This window comes from Fusarium keratoplasticum, chromosome 3, assembly GCF_025433545.1.
Source record: "Fusarium keratoplasticum isolate Fu6.1 chromosome 3, whole genome shotgun sequence".
Lineage (NCBI taxonomy): Eukaryota > Fungi > Ascomycota > Sordariomycetes > Hypocreales > Nectriaceae > Fusarium > Fusarium keratoplasticum.
Window position 1 is genome coordinate 4,196,963 of NC_070531.1, and position 27,000 is coordinate 4,223,962.

Genomic DNA, 27,000 nt, shown 5'->3' on the forward strand with positions numbered 1-27,000 from the left:
GAGTGAAGCATCCATGGGTCAGTAGCGCACGCAACCATCCTTGAGACATGCTTCGAGACGAGCACTCTTGCAGTACCAAGACGTCGGAGTCGACGACGAGTGCCACAAGAGGAAATGACCTTATCGACCAACCAAAGCGCATGCGACAAAAGTCCCAGCGTTTGGGATAAGGCCAACACCACCCGGGGGTCCTTCCCCTTTGCGGGGGACAGCCCGTCGTGGAGTGCGCAGGGGAGGGAGGGATCGGGCCTTTTGGGAGGGGGGGCAAGGGTTTGTTGCCCGACTCGGCAGGTGGAAAGTCGTCCGAGGGGTGTGGATGTCGATCGCTGCAGCATGGCGGGAAGACCAGGGGATGGTGTTTGAGGCTCGAAAGGTGGAAAGCCGTATCTTGACTCTCGTGATATCTCATCTTGAGTCACCAAGCGCCGACCCGCGGAGGTGGTTTGGCATGGGGATTAAGCTTGTTTGGAGCATCTGTGAGGATTTGCAACTTGCCTTATTCACCTTCTTCTTTCACACAAGTTTTGTTCGAGGAGTGCAAACTCAGAAAAATGATGGCGTGGCGACAGAGATGCCGAGGTCTGCTTCCGGAAATAGACGTGCCGCCTCCCGGAGCAAGCCACCCTCGGCTCCGAAAGGTAATGTTGACGCTCTGATTGGTGTCAGCCACCCGAAAGTGGATCGGGAGAGCCGGCGCTAGTGTGGCGATCGTCTCCGGGATGTGGCTTTGCACTTTGGAGGTTTGGTTGCATTGTCTAGCTTTTTTCTCTGGCTTTGGCGTGCTTGAGCTGGAGGCGATGATAGCAGAAGAATGGTCTCCTGATGGCTACAGATCTGCGACGACGTGTGATTTGGCTTGTCTGAAGTGTCAATGGCTTGGCCGATCAGTCTAAAAGTTGGCCGTGGTGGCTAACAATCGTGTGTTTTACTCCCTCACTGCACTTTTGTTTGGAGTTGGCAGTAGTCTAGAATTTGGCGTCACTCTTCTCAAACCACCTTTCCATCAGTCTCGCCTCAGCAGTCTCTACTCAGTGTAGTCAGTCCATATCGCACGTCCAGACGCAGCACACGGCTCATGCACCCAGATAGCGTGATATCCCAGCACGTCATATAGCCTGTGGGGGAGAACTTTTGCCGCCTTGGTGCTCTCATGTAACCGTAACCTTCCTAATCGGGTCTGGGGGGCGGCCGTCGGGAATAGGAGCTTGGCGATAGGCCCGTCGCGATTGGGGGGAGATGCGAAGGGATATTCAGTGCTGACAAAGGTTTGGACGTGATTCTTGGCAAAAAAAGAGGTAGAGAGGTAAAGGGATTTGTCTTGTTGATGCATCGTTTGCCTTGTGAAATCATCTTTAGTCCGTTATCTGTAGATGGTTGCATTGACTCGTTGATGAGACCCATTTCTCCCCCAGTCTCCACCGAATAAACCACAAAATCACCAGATCCCACATGGACCAACATCAAAGCTCTGGGTTACAAACTTACCCATTCTCTTTTGCCTCCTGAAATTGAACCCTTTTTCCTTAACTTCCTCTTTTGGACCTGGGGAAAGTCCATAAGGTTCAAGCCAGATTGCCGCTGTCGCATGCCCGACGACAACCGACTCAAAGTCCATGATTCTCCGCGTTTATCCATGTTCTTTTGTAAAACGGTTTCAGCTTCCCTATTCGAACAGCGCGTTTATCAGGGCCAATTACGCGCGTGACGCCCAGACCTTCCATTCCATCCCAGGGGAGGGAACTTTTGACAGGCGGCTTTCCTTTCGATGGGTGGCCCCACGGACTTTTGAAGCCAAGCCAAGACATTCTCCCCCATCATGTAACCTTGCAGTGACCACCCCCCGGGGCACTAACAAAAAAAAATCCGGGTTTTTGGAGGACCCTTTGTTTAGCGCGCGTATTGCTGCTCGAGGCCTCATTTTGAGTCTCTCTGCTGTGGAGAGCTTCTCGCGTGGCAAGTAGGTAATGGAAACTCTTCCCCAGATTTACCATTGGCTTTTGTACTCAATCTCGCAAGATTCACCCGCGATATCGTCATTGAAACCCGGTAAATCTTGAGTAATTCTAGATTGGAAAAAGCACCTGCTTTTTCGCTGACCGGTAGAGCGGCACATCCGCAGAGCCGCACGCCGCGCCGATTCGCTAGTTCCTGATAGGGCGTTCCACGGTGCTGTTAGGTTCTCTTGGCTTGGGGATGTTGTTCTTGGCTTGCTCTGCAAATGGGCAGGTCGTTCGGAGTCCGGCATGGTTTTGATTAGAAATGTTCAAGTCATCCTTGAACTACTGTTTTGGAGCTTCCTTTAGCACCCCTCGATAGACAAGAGGCTCATGATTGCTTCACCAAAGAGGAAGGTCTAGTTGTGATTCTTACCGCAGGAAGGATTCATGGGCTAAACGAGGAATTACGCTATACCAAAGTGTTATCACGATCCAACACATCTCGGCTTGAACACTTCATAATTCCGTGTCTTTCCCCCCTCTCTCACACAAGCGAGCCCATCAATTTCCAGACATAACCAACCTCGCTCTCGCATTTTTGCGAGGGGGGAAAATCACATGGTAGCATTCGGTTCCCTACCCTTCAGGGTTTCTGCAACGATGGATAACCCCATGTCCTCTCCCCTCGTTTAGAATGTGGGCCACAGCACCACCACACCACCCTCAAGTTTCTTAACCCGATTGCACGGTCAGACCCGTTGAATAAACAATATCTTTACCTAATCCAGAGAGATTGAGTTGGGCACAGAGTTGCAGGCCAACGGTGCGGCCGCTTTGCCACTCTAGCTAAATCGAGATTGAGTACGAAGGAGTGCGTTGGGGTGGGATCATGTGCTGGCGAGTAGTAGCTGCAGGTGATGGAATCGCTATCAGGGCTCTAGAACGTAGGATCGACGGTCCAGGACCGTTTTGATCGGGTTGTTGGTGGTGTTTGCAACCCTCCATGTTTGCCTTCTTGTGTGCTTCCTCGGATTCTTCCCGCCTTCTTCCGCATGCATATCTTATCCAATGACATGGATTCTGGACGGGTGATCCAAAGAGATCTGCATGAAGCGTGCCGCAGTCCCTTGCCCCTTGACCTTTCTCCCTTCTGCTGTGGGTTCTGAAGTTGTCGCCTGTTATCTTGGAGGCAACATGACAAGGAAGGTTCATATCTGCTAGCAGGATCCCTTAGGATCCCCTCTTGGACAAACGGATTGACTGGCTTGAGTTCTGTCAAGCGTTGGATTTGGCTTTGCCACTGTTATTTGTCAATTGTCAGGGAACCATCTTCGGGTCTTTCTTTTCGGCCTGAGCACAGGTACTAGGTCTCAATATGCTCTCATCCTAACAAACAAAGTTTCAGATAGACAGAGGGATATCTCTTCGGAATTCAAAAACACACACTTATGTGCTACTTACAGTCACGTTGGTAAAAAGTGAAGTTTGAGCTGAAAATAGGGGCACTCCCGGGTAGCTGACCAGTGGACGGCGCCATTCACCGCCACGACTCATTCAGCAAAAAAAGCTGATTTTACTATTCTGAGGAATCACTGAACTTGTTGTGAAGTAGTCAGATTGAAAAGTGAACTACAAGGAGTACCTATTCAGTCAATAGGTGGTCTTGGCGATGGTGCCTTGCCGCTGCTCCGAAAGCGGCGCTGGGTAGCGCCGACGAATCGTTGACCATGACTACGACCACCTAGGTACAGAGTAGGAAAGTTACATTTCGGGGTTTCAAATACTCTGTAGATCCTGTCATAAGGGCTGTTGGGTCGTTTCTCTCTTGTCTAAGCAATCATCTGCTACTCTGCAAAAGCGGCTGCATGGGGCCATTACCAAGAGTTGAACTAGGGCAAGATACCCGAAAATAACTTGCATGGCCTCCACTTCATTCGGGATTAAATCACGGAAATATTCTATCTATTTCAAGACTAAGAATAGGACAGGGGGGTGGGGGGTAGAAGAATGCCACAGTGAGTCATCCGTTTGGTGAGAACAGATGGCATGGTCCATGGCCCAGGCAAGTCCGTCAAGGCAGAATTTTCTTATTCTTGCTTGAATAGTTCGTATTTACATCTCTGTAGATACTTATTTCTCTCCATGGTATCTAAAAGCATTTCAAAGACCTATTCTCAACTCGGTTGCCACCCAGGACTCGAGGAGGATCCAAGAAGGGCGGGAACACTCTCCTTGGTTTCATTGTGGAGCAGAAATTTCTTGAGACGCAGGTGATGAATCCATGCTGTATTGAATTTCTGATGTTTTGTACAAGTTCTTGGTTCGAATTGTCTGGCTTGGCTAGCATGCTTGGCGGTTGTCTTGGTCAAAGGTAGGTTGGTCAAGCAGCACAAATCAACCAGAGCAGCCAAATGCCAAGGCCCTAAACAAGATACATTATCGGCATTCAACTCTGGCCCTCCCATAATCTACTCACATGTTAATGAAGCTCCGAAGAAAGTAATTTCCTAAATCAACAAGTCATGCGGCTGGGTGTTCCAGTGTAGCGTCAGCCTTTCAAGTCAAGCTGCCCTTCAAAGCGGCAAATAGCGAAACCGAATGCGATTTCAAAATAAAATCATTTAGTCATGGCTTGAATAGTATTTCATTGCTTTGCCTATATTTCAGGAGAAGGCTATACGCTCACGTTGGTGATGTTTTCCCAATTATCACCTCTGTACAACGCCTGTTTCACCTTCATTTGGCCAGTCTGCTTCCTTTTCCCCATTGAAATCACAGACCACCCTTTGGAGGGTTCTCTACTGTAAACTCACTGCCGAGATCTCTTTTTGTGGTTCTCGCTAACGACTCCACGTTCTACGCCCGCACGATCCTTATTGTGCCCCCTTCTGATGTTGCCACTGCCGACGACATTCCTGTATGTGACGCAGACACATGAGATGAGCATGTCTCCGCAAACCATCGGGAGGTGAGTAATAGGCTTGAGCATCGGGTTGCTGGTCTGTTTCTGTCTCGTCAAAGTTGTCGGAGCTGGATCGGCCTCCTAGGGTCCTATGGTGACTCACTAGAGGTGCTTGGCGTGCAACCGGAGGGCCAAGGCCGTTGAATCCATCGTGAGCTCATTTATATTCTGATCTCGGTGTTATTGAGGATCGCTTGATACTCTCATCTTGTCTGCGTTTCCATTTCGTAATTCTACCGCTAGTTTGATGACAGCCTGAAAGCTCGCCGAGTTCTTTCGGCGAGTTCGCATAGTAGCCGATTTAATCAGATCGATATATTGAAATGACAAGATAGTATGTTTCCCAATTCTGAATGCACTTGTTGTTGTTGGCAATTCCGCTTCTGTCTTTATCGACTCACATAGAGCCTCGCGCAAAGGTGCGAATAATACAGTTTTCGGAACAGTGACAGCATCAAAGCCGAATATTATAAAAGGACATAACCTATAGTTCATTGCATGTGTGTCTGGAAATTCGGACCGTATCTCCGCTCTCGCTTGTCTTGGCAATCTGTCAAGTTTCAAGCTGGACACCTTCATCATACACCCCCAGTCCTCACACCTCTAGATAATGCCTCAACAGATATCTTGCCGTCAGAAATCGCCTTGGCAAGTCTTGTGCTCCAATCCGGACCACTTGGTGGTCGCATCGGCAGATTTGGATCGAGCGAAGGGCCGACTGCATGGCGTTGTCTGTCGGTAGATGCGAACGAACCGACAGGGGTGGCCATCGGCCCTGCAGACCCGATCGAGGCAGTCGATGGCGCAGGTGCTCTGCCAAGCCCCTTGCGTGGCGTGGTTCGGCCCTCGCCTTTAGCGTCGGTCTGTATTGCGCCGATGCGACATGATGCCACAGGTAAAACCACCGACGGGGAGATGCTCTGACGGTCTTGTATTGAGCCTGAAGTCGGTCGGTTCGGGCGCAAACACACCGCCGCGAACGAGTCAAAACAATGTATCAGATATTATCTGTGTATCGGACGTTATTGAAACGGTAATCGTAGAATGGTAACATTAAATATGGCCTACTGTCTAGTCTAGGTAGTCAAAGCAGTCCCGTTCTAACCTACTTTTGTCTTTCCCAAGTCATAATCTATAAAAACAAGAACAGAATACGTTGCGCGATCAAGCCAAGTGGCGATCGAACCAGGTCGTGATGGAGTCAAGATGCAATCAAGCCAAGTCGTGTTGGGCCCTCTCCTTTCGCATTTGCATGCCCTGATCAGACCATGGAAAGTGAAACATGGGGACGCGGAAGAAGGAGTTGCTAGAACAAGGTTAGCAAGGATCTTTAACGGCTTTACATGGGTGTACAAACCTGCTGTCCTGCATGCCGGCCAGTGCGTTGTACCACGCGAGGAACGAGGCTAGCAGACCGAAGAAACCGGCGGCTTGCTGGAGCCCGTTCCTGGCTGACTCGTTGCCCAGGTCGTTGGCGTAGCTCTCGCATGCGAGGAGGAGGAAGGTCAGGTCGACGGCGAAGAACAGGAGGAAGAAGGCGGCGCTCGATTTCAGTGTACAGATCAGGAGCATCGTGGTGAAGATCCACCAGGCGGTGAGGAAGAAGCCCATTACCGATCCCGTGTCGCCCTCGTAGGGGCCATCCGCACCGAGGGTGTTCCATGTGGGCGTGAGGAGGATGCCATAGGCGATCCAGAAGCCACCGTAGGAGGAGAGAGCTGTAGCGCCAAAGGTGTTGCCGACGGCCATTTCCCTGGACGACTTAGTTAAATGCTATAATACACGGGCGCTGTTGTGAAATGCATACCACATGCCAGCGAGCAGCTGGACTAAACCGCCATAGCCAAAGGCGAGGGGAACGGCAATGTTGGGCTTAGTTTCGCCGCGAACGTGCATGTTGACGCACGAAAGAACAAAAGTGGTGACGGCAAAGGCCGAAAGGCCTAGCGGCGAAGGGTTGGCGAACCGTCGAGGTTCAGAGGTGACGATGCGGAATGTCTGGGTGGTGGCCATTTCGGGACGATTATCTTGGACGAAGTGATGATGATCAAGTGTCTTGTCCGAGTCGTTATTGGGGTCAAAGATGTGGCCGGTCATTTTGCACCGATGAAGGACTTATCGCACAGAAAGGATTTATCGCATAAGAAGGATGTGTTTTGAAGCGATGGAAGACGATTGAAGATGGGATTGAACCTCGATGCATCGCCATCTTGAATACTTATACTATCTCTACTTGTCTACGTCGACGTCGCGAGATCATGAGATGGTCTGACGGTGGACGGATCGGGCCTCAGAATAGATAATGAACCGGGTCAGAGTCGGGTGACACGGCGGAGAGACAAATCCGGGCCATGAGAGATTGACTTTTTAAGGACTGGCCCAAGCAGAATGGAGAACGGGGTGTTTATTGAAGAGGCCTTTCTAGAACAAAGCGGCGCCTCCAGAGGACAGGGGCTAAGGGGGGCAGGCTTACGGGGTCCGCGGGTGCTTGGCTGGGATATCCCCGACAGCGACTGCGGCATTGAGAGGAGATTCTCAGCAAAAGGATTGAGTGAAAAGATGGAATCTTTCATGTAGAAATCATCGCTTAATTCAAGCATACTAACCTTATCTCGACCTGTTTTTTTCCCATTCATCCCAACCTGCATTCATGCTGCATTTCCTGCTGCAATCCCACTGTTTATTTTTAAACACATCGTAAACAGAAGCAAAGTTTCCAGGTGGCGCTATCAATGAATCAGGCTAATCAATACCTGATCGGTCGGTTTTTTTTTTTCAGCCGCGTGATGGCCAAGCTAGCGCAGGGGCTATGTTACAGCGTACTTTAGGCGGCCGAGGGACTCCGTCAGAGGCTTCGGCAGTTTCCTTGGTGTGGGATGCTTTCGATTGTCGCCAAGATTTGGCTTCAACTGCTTCGATATTGACATGGCGTGAAGGGATTGCGACTTTATGCTCGGTGACGGACTTGGCAACATTCTCACTCACAAAAAGAAAGGAGTCGTCATTTTTAACTCGCGAGGGAGTCGTCATCCTGGATTTGCGACCGCTATATCGCGGAGTTTGACGGCCGACTCGTGTTTTCAGCCTCATTGCGCCTCGCACCTCGTTTCAATGTCTGGATCGCCCCTTGATACCTACTGAAACTATCAATTACGCCCTATATCTCTCGCCAACGCATCACCTCAACCCTACTCAGTACATGTTGAGCAGCATATATGACCCAAATTGTCTTGGTACTCAGGAGATGAGGTCCCTGGGCACTCGTTGAAAGTCACTTTTCACTTTTCCCCTTCGCATAGTGCTTATCTCCTCGACATCTCAGTTTCCGCTGCCTTCAATGGCCCGCCGAGTCATCTTATAGAGCCCCTTCGCAGAGACAGCTCCCAACCGTTGCAGCGTGCGCTGAGAGGAGAAGCCAGAAGAAAATAATGAGAAAAATTATTGCATGCAGGTACATACTATACACACTGCTACTCTACTTTACATGACGAATCCTTGCCGGCATAAACCAGCCCCGGCTTTGGCCGTTTGACGAGACTACTCGTGAAGCAACAATGTCCGACCCAATCCTGGCCTTCCATCTCCGGGACAAACACCGCCCCCCATTTCACAGGCTTCAGAGAAACCTCTTCCTGCTCATCGTCATGGTGACAGGCTGCCGAGATTGCTGCACTGCAAGTCCCGACCATCGGCATTGTGCTGATGAAACGAAGAAAGAAGAACGAGCACACGCCAGCTACAAGAACGACTCCTACCGCGATGGCCAGTACCATTGGCCAAGGTGAGAAGCCACACGTTGTTACTTGAACGTCTTTCATTACCCGGCCAAGGGAGTCATAGCTGGATATAATGATAGGAAAGATGCTGTTGGATAAGAGCCATGAAATAACTCCCGTTGTCAGGTTGAAGGGAACTGCGATGCGATACGGCAGCTGGAGAAAATATGTGCTTCTCTGGTCCCCTTTTGGCTCTGATACCCGTAGCGTTTTCCTGTTTCTTGAGAACCCTTCCCACTCTTGAGCTGTATAGATGACGGTCAAGAGGCTATTGAGCGAAAAGGTGATGATCCAAAAAATCATCTGCGGGAGATTGGCGACAATAACGGCTGCTAGAATTCGGTTCTGATACTTCGAATAGGTCGAAACTGCCCAGTAGGTAATGACGGCTGCTGCATCCACAGAACCGAAGCGGATGGAGAAGGGGTCAACTGTGTTGTTGTCCTTCATCGAGTCGATGCTTAGCCCAAAGAAGATGATTATCACCATGAGTGACACCCCGAGAATTGTAAGAGTATACAACCATCTCCTCGTGCTAGCCGCATCTGACCATCGATGACCCCTTCTTCGAGATATGATAGGATCGGGCTCATCCAAAGGCTCCTTCTTAGGCCAGAATGGGGACCGGCTCGTCACGGCGTTTTTGGAGAGCAAGCAAAAGCCTTCGGTTGTTGGGTCGGGGTCGTCGAGGAACGATTGAATAGCGTCCCCCAGTGTGATAATGGGCCAGCCATTGATCAAAAACACCATCATTGCCATGATGATGAGCTTGATCGAGGTGCAGATTATGATGACGACCATGATGGGTTGATTAGCGTTGAGGGCGCAGTTTCCTTCGACAACCTCGCTATGACAATGTCTTGCTGGAAGAAACCACGGTGCCCACTGTTCAGGTTGCTGTGTCAAGTTGTGGATTGACTCGTAACAGAGAGATTCAGACTCGTAAGCTGGTCGAAAACCGTAGCACATCCTGAGCAGATATTAGCGGTGTTGGGTGGGAGTTTGATTTACATCTCGTACCATTCATAAGGCCTATACATGCCCAAGGTAGTATTGACATGTTTTCCCGCAAGGTACTCGTAACCAAAAGCAAATGGGCCTTTTTCCGTTTCGTTGGCAGCAGTTACTATTATTGTTCTTCGGCCACTGACAACGGATTGTGCATAGGCGTCGATGCATTGCTCATTGGACAGACGCTTAAAATTGCCAACGTCGTTCTCTTCGGCCGAGCCGGGTCGAGACTGGCTTGCCTTGACACTATTTAGATACTCTGTTGCATTGGGAGGAAGCTGTTGCTCTTCTCCCCTCCCCCATCCCCTGCCGTGTACGTCTTTGTGAATGGGCGGCGTGAGCCGGACAGGGACCGGATCGGTGCTGTTCCAAAAGTCGCGAGAAACGACGTACACTTGATAGCTGTTGGTATCCAGAGTCATGAAAAAGGCCGAGTTGTACCTTGATGCGGTTTATAAGCAGGTGACCGGAAGGGAGTACTAAAAAGGAGTCTCACAAAAGATGAATGGGAATGGAAGAAATGGCAATCAGGAACCAAAGAACGGCCTTGTACCCCTTGATAGCCTTGAGGTTGCGAATGCTCTGAACACCGATGTCAAGCCAGACACCCTTGTCATGCGCTGTCTGCAAGTCTTTTCGCGTCGGCGCTGTTAAACACTGCATGCAATAGTTACTCCCGCCGAGGAGCAAGGTGGCGACGGCGGTTGTCCCTAAATGGATGAGGGTGTTGTATGTGGCGGCGTCGCGGCAGTTGCCAGTCCAGAGAACACCGACGCCATTGTCGAAAGAATCGAGGGTAGGGATCCAGACAGCGAGGACGACGTGAACAACGAGGGAGATCAAGGCGCCAAGAGCAAAGTACGATGCGCCAACGCGCCACCCAGAGAAGCGTGTGGTTTTCTTGGCAGGCGAGGAAGTCTCTTGCGTTCTTTCAACTCTCGTGTTGGGCAAATTCTCTTCAGTTTCCCTGTTGAGTAGTCCTGTTAGGTCGGTCAACTCTTGGGATTGTCCGTCAACGTCGTCGCGGAAGCCGTGATCGAATGAGCGGCTCATTGCGCCAAGGGTTATCTGGCTCTGTGCCTTGGGTCGAGAAAGTCAAACTCAAGCTGCATTACGGTCATGTCGAAGCAAGGAGAAGATGGCTATGTAATGAGGGATTACACATCGCCCAGAGTGCGCGTTATTTTTAGCAACTATGTTGGTTGGGGCTGGGTTGTCAGCCTCCTTGGGTGAGACCGACTGTTTTTAATCTGCAAGCATCTACCTAGCCATCCTGAAGAAGCTTTTTTCTTGATTGGTGGTCCAGCTGCCTGTGTTGGAACCTCGTCCCACTCGAGGGGCTGAGGACAGGGGAGCGCAAGTTGGGCACAGCATCAGCACGCATGCCTTGGAAATTCGCCTTGCTCAGCCAACATAAGAGGTGCTTTACGTCCAGATCAGCCGTTTTTTGAGATCCTTGCATGCACGACGATGTAGAAAATATGCACTCAGCCTAGAAGCAAGGCTCCCCTCTTTGAGATGCTGATAAGATGTTGCTGGCACCTTGACAGATATCTCACACACAGCCTTGTTTTTTCGCGTCGCCTTTTCAAGCAGCGCGCTCCATGACTACCCCTTCTCAGTCCACCCGATCAAGTCGACATTGGTATCTAGTTGCCAGCTTATGGTAATCTGGCAAACAAACACCTCGGTCCAACTCGCACGCCGCTCCCTTCAATGACGCTCCTATTCTGGCGTCTGTTGGATGATATTCATGGGTCGGCTCGTGGTAGATTCCGAGCTGCTTTTATCACCCACATAATCCTCGTCGTCATTACTCTGTTGCTCACCATCAGACTTTTACTACATTGCAATCGCAAAGCCAGAAAGAATAAGGATTATGGAACCACGTTTTTTACGTATCTTCAAGTTGCTATTGGGTTTTTGGCTATGTGAGTGCTCTTCTCTCGACGCAATATGTCCTCCCTCTCGCCAAGAGTCACTGACGAGGTACGTCGATCCAGGTTCTGCTTCCTAGACCTCTGTGAATACGCGTCCATTCTACCTCTGATGAAGGAGGAAGACATAGGTTTCAATTTCGACGAACCCGCAGTGACTATCCCAGATCGCTTTCAGCAGGATATCGCGGGCCCAGCCAGGCTTTTCTATTACTTGACGGATGGCTTAATCTTCCTGATTTTGGTCCTCGTTGGCTCTAGTCTCAGCAGCCCCAAGCATGGGAGCGAAAGACGATATTGGGGCATTGCGAAAATCTTTTCACTTACAGCTCCCTTTACGCTATTAGTCCTCTGCCTCGCATATATTGGGTATCTATGCGAGTTCATCAGCTCAATGCTTCGTGATGGCTCTCGTCGTGGCTATCTCGGGGTAATCCTCCGGATCGATATGGCGTGTTCTGGACTTGTGCTCACTCTTTCTTGCCTGGTTTTGATTTGTGCAGTAAGGACCGCACTCAGTCACCATGGTTTCCATGCTCGAAAGGTAAGGCTGTGGTACTGTTGATACGTTTAGTTGCTGACTGAACATGGGATAGTTCTCTTCCAGCCAGGTCCTATACATCCAATGCTCTGTTCTATGGGCTACAAGAGCTATCTTCTATACCGCCTTTGTCTGTATCAGCTACAGGCTCTCACAGCTACGACCAACGGATGAATGCCTAGAGGAAATTACCTCAATAGAGTCAGAGGAGTCAGGGGAATCTGCTTCTTGCATTCTGGATCGGGTTCCTGGCTGGTATGCGTATTTTCTCAACGTCGTCTTTGCCGCATGGCCGGAATACCTTATTCTTCATCTCTTGGTAAAAAGGGCCGACGTTGATGAGCTGGTAGAGTTCTTTGTGCAGGAAGATGTAGAGTTGGACATGGTTAGTATCGCTAGTTCGGATTACAGCTAGCTTTAGCAGGAGGACGAGAATGAAAAACAGGGCGACCGCCAGGAGATTGGTGAAGCATCTTTTGACAAGGGAAGCTTGGTCGACATCACATGGTGCTTGGGGTCAGAGGAGTGTAGGATGCTGACCCGGATCAATCCTCGAGTTTGATGTTTGCCTCCCAAAGTTAGCAGAACATTTCGCTATATGTTTGCCAGACGTTCAACCTAGCTCGCCAGAGCCTCCCATAGCCTCTACTTCTGCATGCTCTTCGAAAGAGTCTATGCATGCATCTGCTTGTTGCCGCTATAGCCTAGCTAGCATCAATCCACACTATTCCCCTTTTGTATTGTGCTGGTGGCGTGTTTAAGAGCCGGTATGGGTAACAACAACATCAATCCACGCCTGGCATGGCCCGCCGCTGAGGCTCGAGGGCGAGGACTACTGATCAACAAACCAATCATGTAAGAATTAAGCAAACTCAATGTTGTTCAAACCATCCAAGCTTAAAAGACAAACTGCTCGATCACTATTCTTTCCGACCCCGTCTCTCCAAACTACCTGAGATACACACTTGTGGTTTCCCTCGAGATATGTGTGCCCAGAAGTCTACCAACTCCAACCCTTTCATAGACCTGAGCCAATCCTCCCAATGGTCGGACTAACATCACATAACGAACGACGTCGCCATTCTCGTCTGCTAGTTTACTCTTGCCAACCACAATACATCGCCAAGCGGTCGAGTCAAACGTGAACGTGTTGCAGTCAATGACGGCTCTGCCCAGGAGATCGTCTCCACCAATCAAGAGTTGGCTTGCTTCAGCGGCCAGCTGCCCGTCCCATTCCGCACCTTCCGATACGCTGTCAATAGGGTTCGTAGGGTTTCCCGTCCAGCTGACTTGGCGGAAGGGAATATCCATGTACTGGATATCCCCTGAACACGCCATCCAGGACCAAGAGGGAACAGCCCTCCTGTCTCCGTAAGGTATACGGGACAAGCTATTCGGCGTCTTAGCTTGCCAAAGAAGGGTCCTCTCAAAGTAGCCCCAGATCACCCCGTAATCTGCCCGAGACTTGAAGGTCTGGGAGAGCCGTTTCTGTAGACCTAGAATCGCCTTGGATCGGTCGGTGGGATTTGTGAGTTCAAGCGCACAGTAGACCCGATATAAGTGATGCACAAGTCGAATCCGCTCGTCCTTATAGTACTGTAGCGCGAGATTTGGGAAACTAGGGTCGCCGAGAAACTGCGAGTGTGGACTGCATCGTATTAGTTATGGATGAACATTTGGCCTGTGCCCATGACCCTTCCACGTCATCTACTCACTTCCGTAGCTGAGCTAGGGTCTCGCAGTAGATACCATGCCCACATTCCCAATAGGTTTGGGTCGATGTGAAATGTATGGTGCGTCGAGAAAGCGCTCTTTCCTGTAGCACCCAACCACGACTATTCAGAACGCTCTGCTCGACATGCCCCCGGAAATCGTCGATTGCCTCGGCCAGATATAATACGGGCCCCTGAGAAGTATGGATAGTGGCGCACGACCTTGGGGTTCTGTCCCCGAGAAACCCATCCAACGAGGACCGAGCGGAACTTGCAGCGATGGTGCAATATGCAGAGCTGAAAACCTCTTGCATCTTGGCAGACTCGACCTCCCAGTCTTCTTCATCTTCTTGAATAATACAGAGGGAGTCGATCCAGAGATACGCAACACCAAGCGCACGAGTGACTCTCACTGCATCTTGAAAGGTTTTTGGCATTTCATCGAGCGGAATTTCGTCCTTGCGACTGTCAAAGTTACTAGCAGATGTAATGAATCTTTGCACGTTTTTGAGATTTCCCCAACAGTGGCTCAAAGCAATATACTTGTCCCAGGTATTGTTTCTAGTCTCTATAAGTCGGAGGCAAGGGTTCTCAACTGTACCGACAAATATGACTCTTGTAGGCATGCTGTCAATGTGCCCCTCCTGTTCCTGAGCAGAGGCGCAGTTGTGAGACGTATCGCACAAATGTATCCATTCATTGATAAGCTTGAATTGCTGTGGGCTAGCGCTGTCGGGAAGAACCGGTAGGCCGAGCTGGGTGTATGATGGAGCATTGCCGCCAGAGACTGGAAAGAGGTTAGCATCCTCTTGAAAACGTGGGTGGCAACTAAGCACCACATACGCGGGTCGGAGTATATGGAAATAACGGGAGTCGCACTCGGAATGACTCGAAATGTATGTGAGGTATCGTCTCGGAACAGCTTCACTGGCCCTTCAGGCTTGGGCTTGACTCTTGAAAGACAGCGGAACAAGAGGTGACAGAGCGAGCAATCGTCCGGGCCGCTCTCCAACTCTTCAATCCTGCGATGTAAGTCCAAGGTAAGGAGTTCAAAGTCCAGCGCGGCGCAGGAATCGCAAAGTCTCGACGTATCAGTCGTTGGGCGTAAGGAAGGCCAATCGAGAAGCGAGATGAGGGTGCGCACACTTTCGCTATCTGTTATGTTGCTCCACTGGTCATAAAGCAAACTCGTGCGCTGAATAAATTAGTCAAATAAAAAATTTATAGAAATAAACTCGGTCCTTTTCATTGTAAACTTACCGGCTGTGCGGTGTTAGCAACTCTAGTCAATGTGAGCTGAAGGGCTGACTCGCATTCTTCAAGCCTCGAGGAGGCTCTCGTTAGCCACCACCAAAGGATAAGGACACTTTATATGGCATACACTTACGTACTGAGTATTGAGGGTCAGTACTAGTGCCCAAAGAATTTGTCAGGGAATTTAGGTTACTTCTTTGGAAGGATGTGGCATAGTTTTCTCTGCCTTGACGTCCGACGCGCTCATGAGCTTCGCCAGTTTCTCAAGCTCAGGATTGAACAGGTATTGATGGTTCTCTGAGCATTGACTCTGGATCTTTTTGAGTTCAGGCAACAAGTCCATGGTAGTCGTGCGTTCATCTACCTCCGGGACGAGAAGCCGTTCGAAGATCAATCTGACCATATCCCGGAGCGCTGAATGACCTTTGAGGTCATCGGTCAGTATCTTGTCGATCCAATCCCTAACAACTTGGTGTATTTGAGGCTTTTGAAAAGGGTCGTTCTTCCAGAATCCGTCGTCCTTGTGCTCTTGGAAGAGTGTGCCCCTGAACGAGGCAAGGCCGCTTCGACCATAGAGCAACCAAATGGTGAACTCCAGGAAGACGCATCCTAGGCTCCACACGTCATACTTCCGTGAGACCGCAATCTTCTCTCGGTCAGGAGACATTTCTGGCGGCTCATAGATCCTGCTTCCGTGTCGAGTGGTCGTAGCTTTGGTCCGGTCTCGGGTATAGTCAGGGTGATATTTTGCGAGACCAACGTCGGCAAGCACCAGAGTCCTCTCATTGCCGGAAACGAAGCAAAGTATGTTGTTTGGCTTGAGGTCGCCATGGCGAATGTGCTCCTGATGTAGCAGCTTGAGGCCTTCAGAGAGGCCCACCATCTGCCCAATAGCCCAAGAGACAAGGTCTTTATTAAGACTGGCTGAGTGTTTTTGCCAAAAGTCCCAAAGACTGCCCTCCTGTGCCCACGGGAACACGAAGCACCTAGAATCTCCCTTTCTGTATGCGGCAACCGCTTTGATCAGATGGGAATGATTCAGATTCCTCATCTCCTCAAGCGTGACCCGTTCTTTGGTGTAGAACTTGTCGACATCAGTGGCCTCCGAGCCTTGGATGGTCAACGTCTTCACAGCAACTTGGATATGTCGCTCAGTCTCTTGGTCCGTCTCTTGGTCCTAGTTAAATGATGTTAGAGGATTGCCTCGGGGGGACGGGTGTGGAGGGTATTACTTTAGACAGACTCTGATACTCATGATGTTCATTGTGGAGGCCGCGCTTGCTGATCATCCCAAAGTACCCCGCGTTCGAGGAGGTATCAGAGCCCTGTGTGGGCACGTAAGGGAGCCGAGACTTCTGATAAAACACATGGGCGAGCTTGTTCTGCGAGAAAACTGGGGCGAGGAAAATCCATTGGTTGTGAAAGAAGAACTCAAGTTTGGCTCCAGACCAGTTCAGGAAGCAGGGCAGGTGTTTCTTGTCTGCGTACGGCGAAGTGTCGTTGACGCGCCACCTGTGAATTAATACCCTGGAGTGATCTCGGGACGGCTTCGTGTACACTGGAAGGTCGTTGTCGGTGAAGCCGGCTTTTTGAAGGTCCCGGATGTACTCGATAGCGTCGGAGTAAATAAGGGTTAGGAACACTCGCCCAGCGCTGCTCACGACGTACTGGGTCAATTTCTGAACGTCTTGAGGTCTATTTAGCGCGTTATCCAATGTGAGTCTCACCCGGTCACTCTCAGTCAATGACAAAATAGCCTCTCGGGGTACAAAAGAGTCATAGATGTTCTGGTCGGTATCATCACCCTCCTCCCCGAATCGGTTCACAAAACATTTTTGGATGTTGTCGAAAGTGATGGGCTCTGCTTGTTGGGGGTTGTTAGATGCCATTGAATCCATAAAGGCAAGAATTCTCAGTCGTGAGACATGTGTAGGATCGAGTTGAGGTGGTGGAAGTCCTGAGACCTGTGAAATGGGCCACGCAACCAATATTATAAAGATCGGAGGCGATAAAAGAAATGAGAGAAGGAGAGTGCGCAATCCGCGTTTTTCACATTGTTTATAGTCAGTTTATGGTGTCACTACCATCGTGCCCAAAGCATGTCCTACCCGGCTCTTCTGCTTTTATGTGGCTTTCTGCATGTGGGCTATGGGTGGCGCGGTCACGCCCACCTTGTACACAAATCAACAAATTGTCGCATGCCAAGCCTGCTCCGCCCTCCGTCCAACCCCTGATGACCAATGTGTGACCAATATTAAACAGGCTGCAAGTGAGGCCTGCTAGGAGGCCCCGAAAACGCCCTTCCTGTGCTTTTTGTGACCCCGAGGGTCTGTTACGCGGGCTGTCAGAACTGAGTTCGCCGGCGAGTATGCCACGGCATCGGCTGATGTTGCCAGACGTTGGGCAATTGCGGCGGCGCTCTTGTCCGTCACGCAAAAAGAGATAACAGTCTATTATACAAGCTACATAGTAGTCAATGTGTGGTTATCATAGCACCCAAGTGTCAGGCTCACCGGACGATTCCAGGTTTTGGGCAAGATAGGTCGACTGACGCGTATGATGTACACGTCGTTCCTCATCTCAAGACTCTCCATCTCGAAGCTGTTTCTTTGGCAGAACATCTGGAGAGTCTTGATGAGGCCCTCGGGATTTTGGATGCAACCCGATGGAATATGCCGTTCTATGACGTCCATTGGGTTGGGTTGAGTTGGGGAATCTGTAGCGAAAGGAAGGCGAAACAATGTACGAGAAAACAAGAAACTGGCGGCGATGAAGTGTTGAACGAGAGACAAGACAGATGTGGGAGAGGAGAATGGGAGATGGACTCTTCAAGGACCCCGACTCGCTTGGCCCCCAGCTTGAGCTGACATGTCTCAGGGGCAACTAAAAACACCGGGCTCGCTCCCACCTCTGTGATGTTTTTGGTTCCCTGCAGACAAGTGGTTTCAGCTCGCCACCCGCAGTTAGGCGCCAGCCGGTCAGCATGTCTCGCCACCCTCCCTGCATGCACATCGCCCCGATGCCCAACTTCCGGGCAGGCTTTGACTGGATCCCTGTTGTTTTACGTACTTGAGATTGTCACAGCCTGATTTTCTGTAATTGGCATGATAAGGCCGGCGATCCAATCAACCTTACCATTTATCTAGGAACTAAAATCACACAAAACCCTTTCACTCCTAATGTGTTGAACGCGGAGTATTTGAATCACTATCGCCATTGCTCCTGAAGGTTATCCCGCAGAGAGCTGACTTGAGAATTGCAGAAAGCTCGGTAAAAGCCCGAGATCATCGAGGACGAGGGGCAATCCATGGATGTCCAAATGTCTCAGGCTGAGATTCTCAGCTTAGTTGTTGGCCCTCCAGCCATGTCCCCCTCTGCGCCCATCACTTGCACTTTACGCAACCATTCCTGCAAATACGGGCCACTGCAAGGGCTGGTAAAGGCACTTTCTTCACACCGAAATGTGTGAAAAACTATTCAACAGCCACTGAGAAAATTCATTGTAGAGCCTGATTGCAGATTCATGGGCAAACTGGGGCTCTCGCATACATGTGGCGGTCACAGCGATGGGCGGCTACAGCCTCAGCTCTTCTCCGAGAGATTGAAGCTGATTTATCAAGTATGAGCGGATATTGCAGGAACCGCTTCGGTCTTATTGGCACTGGACTCCTGAGTTTCCTGAGGCTCTGCTACCCGTGAAGGTCGGCTCGCCCCCTATAAGTCTTAACGTCTATACTTCCAGGCTAATCGGATTTTCCCAAATTGCATTCGCTTAGTTCCTCGTCTCTCCAAGTTCACCGCGTATTGTAACAACCCAACACAATTTATGTCTCTCTTCAATGTCGGCGCTTAAGGTGAGGCCATAGTCAAGGCGAATCTCTGGTAGCTTTTGTCGAGGCTGATATGTACCCCCACCAGGAAGACCTTTTGACCATGGTCGGGAAGCAAATTCGTTCCAGACTCCGACCAAACGACGATGACCGACTAGACGACGATGATACCGAACCTCCACCTCAATTCCTCCCACTGGGTGATCTAGAGTCTCTCTTGTCTGAAGGAACTGTGAAGGAGATAATAGCCGAGGCTTTGCGAAAAAGCGAAGCTGAAGCAGCCGAGATAACGAAGAAGATATGCGGAAACAGATCCGAACCAAGGCGGATGAAGATACTCGCAACACTGATTCTTATTGAGAATGTCGAGTACATGCGGCACTTCTTGGACCACGCCGTGTGGGATGCCCAGCTGCCCCTGTCTCGTGAGTCTATCCAGACAGTTTTTCGGGACTGGAAACCAGGCCACATCGACTACTTCTGTCACAGGCAGTATGAGATGCTTGCACCTGTCTTCGATTTCAGTACCATTGAGCACCGCAAGTTCCGGAAGAACAGTCGTATGCCCTTTCGGGAGCGTCTTGAGTGGGAATTCAGAGGCGCTCACGGAACGATCTCCAAGGTCAAGATTGACCAAGACCACCAATCCTGGAACCCCGACTCGGTAAGGCGGCTTATAAAGGAGAGATTTACAAAAGCTCACCCCGGTATAGGCTCCTGAGTATGACACAACCTATTTTGCCATAAAGAAGTTCATCGCTCAGGATAATACCAAGTTCAGTCAAGAGATGAAGGCATTGGAGCGGTTCAGCCATCCCAACAAGGGGCACAAGCACCTCGTCCGGCTTCTCCTGTCATATGAGCTAGCAGGCGAATTCTTCATGATTTTCCCTTGGGCTCAAGGAAACTTGGCCCAGTTCTGGGAGACTAACCCCAGCAATCCTGAATCACGAGACGACTTGTCATGGTTCATCCAGCAATGCCAGGGCATGGCCAACGGGCTACGCAAAGTTCACAAGGACAATTCTTGGCCACCAAGGCGTTGCTCTATTGGAGACACATCTCTAGTCGATGCCCGAAACAGAGGTCGGCATGGGGATATCAAGCCTGAGAATATCCTCTTCTTCGCAGAAGCAGGACAAGCACGGGGGCACCTCGTCATTGCTGACTTTACATTGATGCGATTTCATTCTATGGACACTGTGGACTGCACTGAAGCCAGCAAAGTAGGCTTTTCTCGAACGTATTGTCCCCCCGAAGTGGAAGCAGGTCCACGGACCAGTGTCAACCAGAAATATGATATCTGGACCTTGGGCTGCGTCTACTTGGAGTTCATTACTTGGTATCTCATCGGATACGATGCAATTCGAAAGGATTGCTTCAAGAGCCCCTCCGGGGAACTCTTGGAGAGCTTCAATATGGTCAGACTGAACGATGACAAGAAGCATGGTGTGCACACTGACAAATTCTTCAACCAAACCGACGGGTCTGGGGCCGAAGTCAAGAACTCGGTAGTAAAGGCAAGCAGAAGTAGACTCTGGGCCTTTGATTATTGGGCTAATCATCACCAGTGGATCAGTATGCTCCATGGGAAACAACATTGCTCTCGCGCCTTGCACGATTTCCTGGATCTGGTGGAGAAGCGCATGCTGGCTCCATTGCCCAGCGACCGATGCTCGATGGCTCAGGTAGACATCGAGCTGACTAAAATTCTAAATGATTGTCAATCCGATCAATATTGCCACGTGGGCGATCCGAGACTCATTTCCAACAATGAAAACTTCCCTCCCAAGTTCACCAAGCAGGTATATTATTCCTTTACCACCAGTCGAATAATCTACTAACAGCCTACTCAGTCTAGGCAATATCCCAAGCCTCCCCTGCTGACCTTGCCGACGTCTACCCCTTCTCCAGAAAGTCGACCAAACCCAGATCTCGACGTCATTAAAAATGCCTTTGCCGACGTAATATTACCAGGACACCAACCACCCACGACAACCAGTCAGGGCAATGCATCCTCGTCCACATTGGAGGGCCAACCAACTAGGGGAGTGAAAAGGAAAGCAGGCCAGCATCTTTCGCAGCTTGAAACTCGGTATACTTTTAAAAGAAGGGCAACGAGTAATCACAGTTTCAGGTCCAATTCGCCCAGACCGTTTGACCATACTGATGTTTCACTGGGAGTTGGTTTGGATCGCCCAGACTCATTAGATGGAGCCTCCTTCCTCACAACCGACAATGTAACGCTTGTTGACACCGAGGATGGGGATCAGGTGTATCTGGCAAATTCTGGGGATAGAAATCCTGATGATTCTCTCAAGGTTTGCAGCTAGCTACTGCGAGACAGAAGTGGAGGCACGGGTGGCGATGCGAGGATCAGTTAGCGTGGCCATTCCAGAGCGGAAAGTCAACTTGAGAAACTAGAGGCGAGGAATCAGTTTGAAGGACAAGATCATTGGGGGCTGCCAGTGCGTCCACACGTGAGCCAGCGGCTCAAAAGACGCAATAAGGGCGTAAGGTATAGGATTAGTAGGGCGTTCAAGAGGCTTTGGACAAAGATTTCTGGGTAACTGGGACGGGACATAGAGCTTGGGATAGAACTCAAAGATAATGGGTAAACTTGATATTTACCGTTCATGGGTGGCGGCAATTCTCTATCACTAGGTAATTTCCACCACAGCACTCTCAGCATCCTCCCACCAGGCAGGTGTCTCCTTCCAAGAAAAGTGGTTGTTCTGGCTCATGAGTCCAATCCGCTCATAGGTACGTCTCCCCTCGACATCTCCTTCCCGAAGTCTCAGAATCAGGGAGGAAACAGTGACTAGGCCGGGATACTTGGAGCTCTTGGTGCTCATGGCGCCGATCATGAGGCAGTAGACCGGCCGTCCTGTGATATAGAGACCTGGTTCCCCTCGCACATCCGGACTGAAACGTTGCTGGATCGTGTTTCGCTCGCAAAAGAAGTCATCCCGCAGTACAGCAGAGACAAGTCGTCCGGAGACGATGAGTGTGCCAGAGGAGACTCGACCAAACGCGTCATGTTCTCCGAGAGGTGTATAGTCCTTGCTCTCGACTGTGCATTGGACTATCCTGAACGCATCGTTGTGCTCCGTCAGGTCCCTTCCATTTGGCCACATAGTGGTCCACACGCCGTGGCCGCTCAGATCAGCGCTATAGTTCCAAGAAACCCAAATGCTCTCGACTGATGTCCAGGACCAGCTTGGGGGTTTTGGATCCGAGGATGGGCGGCATGCGTCTTTGCCCATACTAATCCACCCTATCATCCAGGGCAGTTCCCTCTCCCACAGGCCAGCAAGGTATCTCCCCGTTTCACTACACTCTAAATCCTGGGCAAGTCCAGAGAGAGATGGAAGGCGATCGGCGTCGAAGCTGAGCTGCATGAGGGAGAAGCGCCGCATCAGGATGGCCCAGCCACGGCGAAATTCTGGCCCATGCCTTGGTCGGTTCATCATGTTGGCAAACATGACTTTGGGGCTCTTCTCCCAGTCCCAAGGGGCCAGAAACTCCCGAGAAGCAGCGCACTCGCAGTCGCACAAGGTATTGCACTCCCAGATCAGCTCTGTCTCGCCGTAGTGCACCACGCGTTGAGGGAGCAGCCGCTCTTGAAAAGTCCATGCCCGTGAAAAGAGAGGGAAATTCAAATTTTGACTGTCCAATCCCGCCATTTCGTAGTGCTTGACACTCTCCCTTGCCATGATGTCGTAGGCCTGGCCCTGGTGGTTGATGGACCCAACCTTTGTGGACAGATACTTACTGGGACGTATTGAGAAGCACCCTTCGGAACTGTCACGGGAGCGGGCCATGGATATCGTCAAGTACGAGTTTCTGTACACATCTCTCATACGGGAGCACTCCTTCTCCCAATCATCCTTATCCTGTTGGATGATGCACAGTGAGTCAATCCACAGGTACCGTATTCCGAGCTCATGACATATGGCGATGGCGTCTCGGAAAGACTTGGGCAAGGCTTCGATTCGAATTCCTTGCATGCGAGCATCCTTGGTGGCGTTTGTTGTCTTGGCTGCAGCTGGAAGGCCTTTGGGGCCCCAGCAATGACTGAGTGCGATGTACAGATCTGTCTCTCCCCCGTGTGTCTCATACAACCTGATATGGCCATCATTACCCTTACCCGCCTGCAGGTCGAGAAGGCGGGTGGGCAGTCTGGCGGAAGAGGACGGGGGAGCGCACGCTGGGTGCTGAGCACACTCTGCGATCCAATGTCGTATGAGATCAAAGCATTGGCTTGAATTGGACTCGGCCGCGATGCTCCTCGCCGCGCCGATGATGGGCTCAGAGCCTGGCTGACCTAGAAATGTTGGTCCACAGTCAAGCACAAGCCGCGGAGGGACTCACCGAGCTCAGTAAAGATCTGAAACTGGGTATATCGATATGTGTCATTCAGTGTCACCTCTGAAGCAAAGAATCTCGGTGTTTTGCTACAGGCATTGAAGCGGAAGTCCAGCGAGTTCCACTGCGCCTGGAAGCTTGACCGGATCCCTGTCAAGCTGTCGCATACAGCGGCGCACACGCTGCATTCTCGAGCCGAGGCCTGGAAAAGACTGTCTTCTGTGTTCAATGTGTAGGGAAATCGTCTGCGGGTGATGTTGCGGCAGAGGATGCAATGCTGTACGACTCCCGCCTCGCACCGCTGGTCGTAAAGCTTCAGCTCATACTGTTGCGACGCTGGGTCTTCTTCAAGTTTCATGGGCTCCCCGGCTGTGGGCTTCATTATTGTGGCTGCTAGCGGGAGTGATGCTTATAGGAAATGTATCAAGAGATGGGAGCAGTCCCGAGTGAGAGTTTATAGGTAAGAGACTGCCATCAGGTCGTCGAGGTGAAGACCTGAAAGCAGTTGACCCAATCATCGTCAGGCCACTCGACTAGTAGCATAGCGAATCCGCAAACAGTAAGCGAGCCACATTGACTCCTGTCCAACTAAAGGCGGAGATCCCTGTTATACTGCAGTGAGGGGGCCATCTTGGGAAGCCTTCCCCTCAATATCAGACCTGCAGGTGCGGGATTTTTATGTCAACAATGTCTTTATCTATTCCACCAACGGACAAGGCCATCACAGGCCCAATTTTCCTGTCAAAATTGCACTCTCTGGCCGGTGTATTAATGTCCCCTAACTGTCGTATACCTAAAGGAGGGTGCCGGATATATAACAGTACTCCATCCATGGATCATGAAGGCCCCTATTCCAAGTTACTCAACAGGCCGTCTCCCATATGTCGAGTATCTAAACGAGTTAGCAAATATCAAGACATTCAAGTCATGCCACACATACATGGTCCAATATGCATGAATCCTCTTGTCAGATATCTCCTTCCTGACCATTGCGAGATGAATAACCACCTCCTCCTTGGTCCACCCAAGCACCCTAGTGAATGCAGCCATGACAAGCGCCTCAAGGCCCTGGTACGCATCCATGTTAGCGTTGGTCCACTGGCCGAGCTCCTTGTACTTCTTCTCCCGCGGCCAAGGCCCGCTCGGCCACTTGAAGGTAGTCTCGACAATGCCAACAAAGCCCGTGTCCCGCAGAATATCCTTGTTCTTCTTATTGTCCTGGAACCTGCGGCCGATCTTTGTGGACGCCTCATCCAGGAGCCTGACAAGTCGCGAGAGCTCATGGTGCTCCTTGAGGGTGCCATCGTCGGATTTGTTGTAGAGGTCAATCTCTATGAGCTCGACGTAGCCGCCGGGGGCGAGGTTGCTAGCTAGCTCAGAGAGGGTGTTCACGATGGTGGCTGGACCGAGAACTTACTCGTAGATCTTACGGATGTATTCTGGCCAACTTTTGATGCTGAAGGTCATCATCCTACTATGGATGTAGTCAAAAGGCTGAGAGAACGACCATGGCTCTTCAATATCGTCGACGAAGAACTCGACGTTTGGGGGGACGCTACGAATTTGTCAGCTTCGTGCGTGATGCCATCGCAAGGGTTATGAAGTTCAACCATACAAACTGGGCTGAATCGGTGAGAGGTCGACGCCAATGACCTGAGCTTCGGGATGCTCATCGCCAAAGTCCACGGCCCAGATTCCTGTGCCCGTGCCAACATCAAGGACCCGCTTAACCTTGGAGTCGGGGTCGTTGGGCGGTGCAAGGCCCAATCGGCCATCTAGGGTGAGGATGAACAGATGGTGTTGCAAATCTGGCTTCAATAAGTGTTTGTGCATGATGAATCTGGAGGGCGGTTGGAAAGTACCTAGCCTCTCACACTCAAGATCGTCGTTAGGCATGTTGTATTCTAGACGGCGAATCAGAACCCTGTCGATGAGGTCAACAGCTAAGGTAGCCTTACTGCCGTCTTTGTATTGGTGGTAGGTCCTCCCATTTTCCTGTCGATAGTTAAGGATAGAGCTCCTTAGACTCGACGACGACGAAGCAAAATCCTATTTGACAAACCATATCAGACCACGGGCTCCCTCAACGGGTAAAGGGAGACGAGATGGAATCCGTACCGTGCCAAGCGAAGAGTCGAGATCATCGCCCACCTGCAACAGGTTAGTCAATGCTCTATATAACGAATATGAGCTACAAACCTCATCGTCAGGCTCAATGATAGGCTCCGGGTTGACGGTTGTGTTGTTGCACATGGTTCAAGCAGAGCTTCCTCTCTTAATCGCGCAGTGTGTGGAATGTCAAAAGACAGTTACCCCTCTTTCTTTCTTCTGGGGCACAGCTCGGTTTTAAGAGAGTTCAGACCCCCTGCTGAAAGATTTGTTATCCTGCACAGTCGAACCAACAGGCCAAGATGCAGGTGGCCAAGCGAACCCGACATATCATACGACAGGGAACCACTCGGGGTTGGCGGGGTTCTTTTCCCCGTTAGGTACTTGTTTTATCACGAAGTGGGAGACAAATTATATAGGTACTATCGTCAGCCCTGGTGCATGGTGAGATGCTTCCATTAGAAATCTTGGCATTTCGCTTTCTCCCGATAACAAGAGTAGGCTAGTTATCTACCACGTAAGCCAAGTAAGATATGTTGTCATGCATGAGTATATCCTTTCTGTACATGGCTCAAATCAAGCCCAAAACCCTGCCCCAAATTCAATCTGCGGCAAATAACTTCTCAAACAGCCCCGGAGAATAAGAGTTTGGTAAGTAGAAAATCTTTGCTTGATGGGCTTCGTACCATCAAGGTCAGCAAGCCCGTCACCGACAAGAGCCAAGCCTCGCCAGGTACGCCTTGAAGAGAACTCGTCTATCGAACTTGCTGTCCTTGAAGTCGCTTTCAGTGGACCCAGGGAGTAGCCTGCATTCCGCGCGGTTCAACGAATCCCTCGAGTCATACGTGACGTCCACCTTGACGCCTTTGACCTCTTCTATAACTTTAACAATATCTTCAAGTGTCAGGTGATCGGCGTAGCGATAGTATCGTCTCTCCCACTCTGGAAGATCCATAACTAGGGAAACAAATTCACCAACGTCTTTGTTATATGTAAGCGCGAGAGTGTGGTTGCCCTCTCTAGGGATGGCAGCAAGATCTAACGCGATGGAACTAAACAGTCTGACTCTATGGGGGGTAGGATTCTGGGGTATGCGAGGTAGTCTGCGAGGACGCCGGTGTGAATGAGGGTGAGGGAGGTCTAGGGGTGATCTTTCGAGCCGTCGAAGAGTGGCGATTTCAAACTGGAATGATAGGCTTTGGTCTATATGCATAACTATGAGAGGTTAGTTTAGTCCCCCATTAGAGGCCTTGAGAGTACGGGATGGGTGGAAAAGTAGCGTGTGAGAAAGTTGGCAAGTCACGAGAGGATGCGAGTGAATAATGTCAAATACCTGATGAAAAGATGCAAGCATCTTAAAGAGTCAAGGGCTTGGAGAAAGGCTTAAGAGGTCTAGGGAGTTCCATTTCTACCTCGCTCTGCACCACTAAAGCTTTCCAGACCAACCTTTTCTCTGTTGGACCTAAAAGATCAACGGCCTCTATCAGTGAATTTTGAAACAGGCTAAAGTTCTTCTCTTCGGTAGCGTAATTTCGACTTTGGTAAGAAGTCCCAACACACTAC

At 50.5% G+C, this 27,000-nt stretch overlaps 7 protein-coding genes across 7 annotated transcripts; 2 read left to right on the forward strand and 5 right to left on the reverse strand.

Moving 5' to 3' along the window:
- Window positions 1-6,111: 6,111 nt before the first annotated feature.
- On the reverse strand, window positions 6,112-6,996 carry NCS57_00460400 (uncharacterized protein; the record flags this gene model as incomplete). Its single annotated transcript, XM_053054559.1, has 3 exons — window positions 6,112-6,205; window positions 6,257-6,652; window positions 6,707-6,996. 3 exons carry the CDS (start codon window positions 6,994-6,996, stop codon window positions 6,112-6,114), a joined length of 780 nt encoding a protein of 259 aa, XP_052916719.1.
- A 1,639-nt stretch (window positions 6,997-8,635) lies between these two features.
- Window positions 8,636-10,739, reverse strand: NCS57_00460500 (uncharacterized protein; the record flags this gene model as incomplete). The annotated part of the gene is made up of 4 exons (XM_053054560.1): window positions 8,636-8,650; window positions 8,721-9,645; window positions 9,696-10,127; window positions 10,183-10,739. 4 exons carry the CDS (start codon window positions 10,737-10,739, stop codon window positions 8,636-8,638), a joined length of 1,929 nt encoding a protein of 642 aa, XP_052916720.1.
- A 1,408-nt stretch (window positions 10,740-12,147) lies between these two features.
- Window positions 12,148-12,579, forward strand: NCS57_00460600 (uncharacterized protein; the record flags this gene model as incomplete). Its single annotated transcript, XM_053054561.1, has 2 exons — window positions 12,148-12,167; window positions 12,231-12,579. 2 exons carry the CDS (start codon window positions 12,148-12,150, stop codon window positions 12,577-12,579), a joined length of 369 nt encoding a protein of 122 aa, XP_052916721.1.
- Window positions 12,580-13,112: 533 nt separating this feature from the next.
- Window positions 13,113-17,028, reverse strand: NCS57_00460700 (Protein kinase domain-containing protein; the record flags this gene model as incomplete). Its single annotated transcript, XM_053054562.1, has 6 exons — window positions 13,113-13,812; window positions 13,880-14,663; window positions 14,720-15,071; window positions 15,258-15,266; window positions 15,324-16,307; window positions 16,363-17,028. 6 exons carry the CDS (start codon window positions 17,026-17,028, stop codon window positions 13,113-13,115), a joined length of 3,495 nt encoding a protein of 1,164 aa, XP_052916722.1.
- Window positions 17,029-18,969: 1,941 nt separating this feature from the next.
- On the forward strand, window positions 18,970-21,293 carry NCS57_00460800 (Protein kinase domain-containing protein; the record flags this gene model as incomplete). Its single annotated transcript, XM_053054563.1, has 4 exons — window positions 18,970-18,984; window positions 19,049-19,624; window positions 19,674-20,765; window positions 20,817-21,293. The coding sequence occupies 4 exons, from the start codon at window positions 18,970-18,972 to the stop codon at window positions 21,291-21,293; spliced, it is 2,160 nt and encodes a 719-aa protein (XP_052916723.1).
- A 327-nt stretch (window positions 21,294-21,620) lies between these two features.
- Window positions 21,621-23,710, reverse strand: NCS57_00460900 (HET domain-containing protein; the record flags this gene model as incomplete). The annotated part of the gene is made up of 2 exons (XM_053054564.1): window positions 21,621-23,287; window positions 23,335-23,710. The coding sequence occupies 2 exons, from the start codon at window positions 23,708-23,710 to the stop codon at window positions 21,621-21,623; spliced, it is 2,043 nt and encodes a 680-aa protein (XP_052916724.1).
- Window positions 23,711-24,186: 476 nt separating this feature from the next.
- On the reverse strand, window positions 24,187-25,581 carry NCS57_00461000 (uncharacterized protein; the record flags this gene model as incomplete). Its single annotated transcript, XM_053054565.1, has 7 exons — window positions 24,187-24,220; window positions 24,269-24,694; window positions 24,746-24,883; window positions 24,944-25,136; window positions 25,191-25,377; window positions 25,447-25,479; window positions 25,528-25,581. 7 exons carry the CDS (start codon window positions 25,579-25,581, stop codon window positions 24,187-24,189), a joined length of 1,065 nt encoding a protein of 354 aa, XP_052916725.1.
- Between the last annotated feature and the right edge of the window lie 1,419 nt (window positions 25,582-27,000).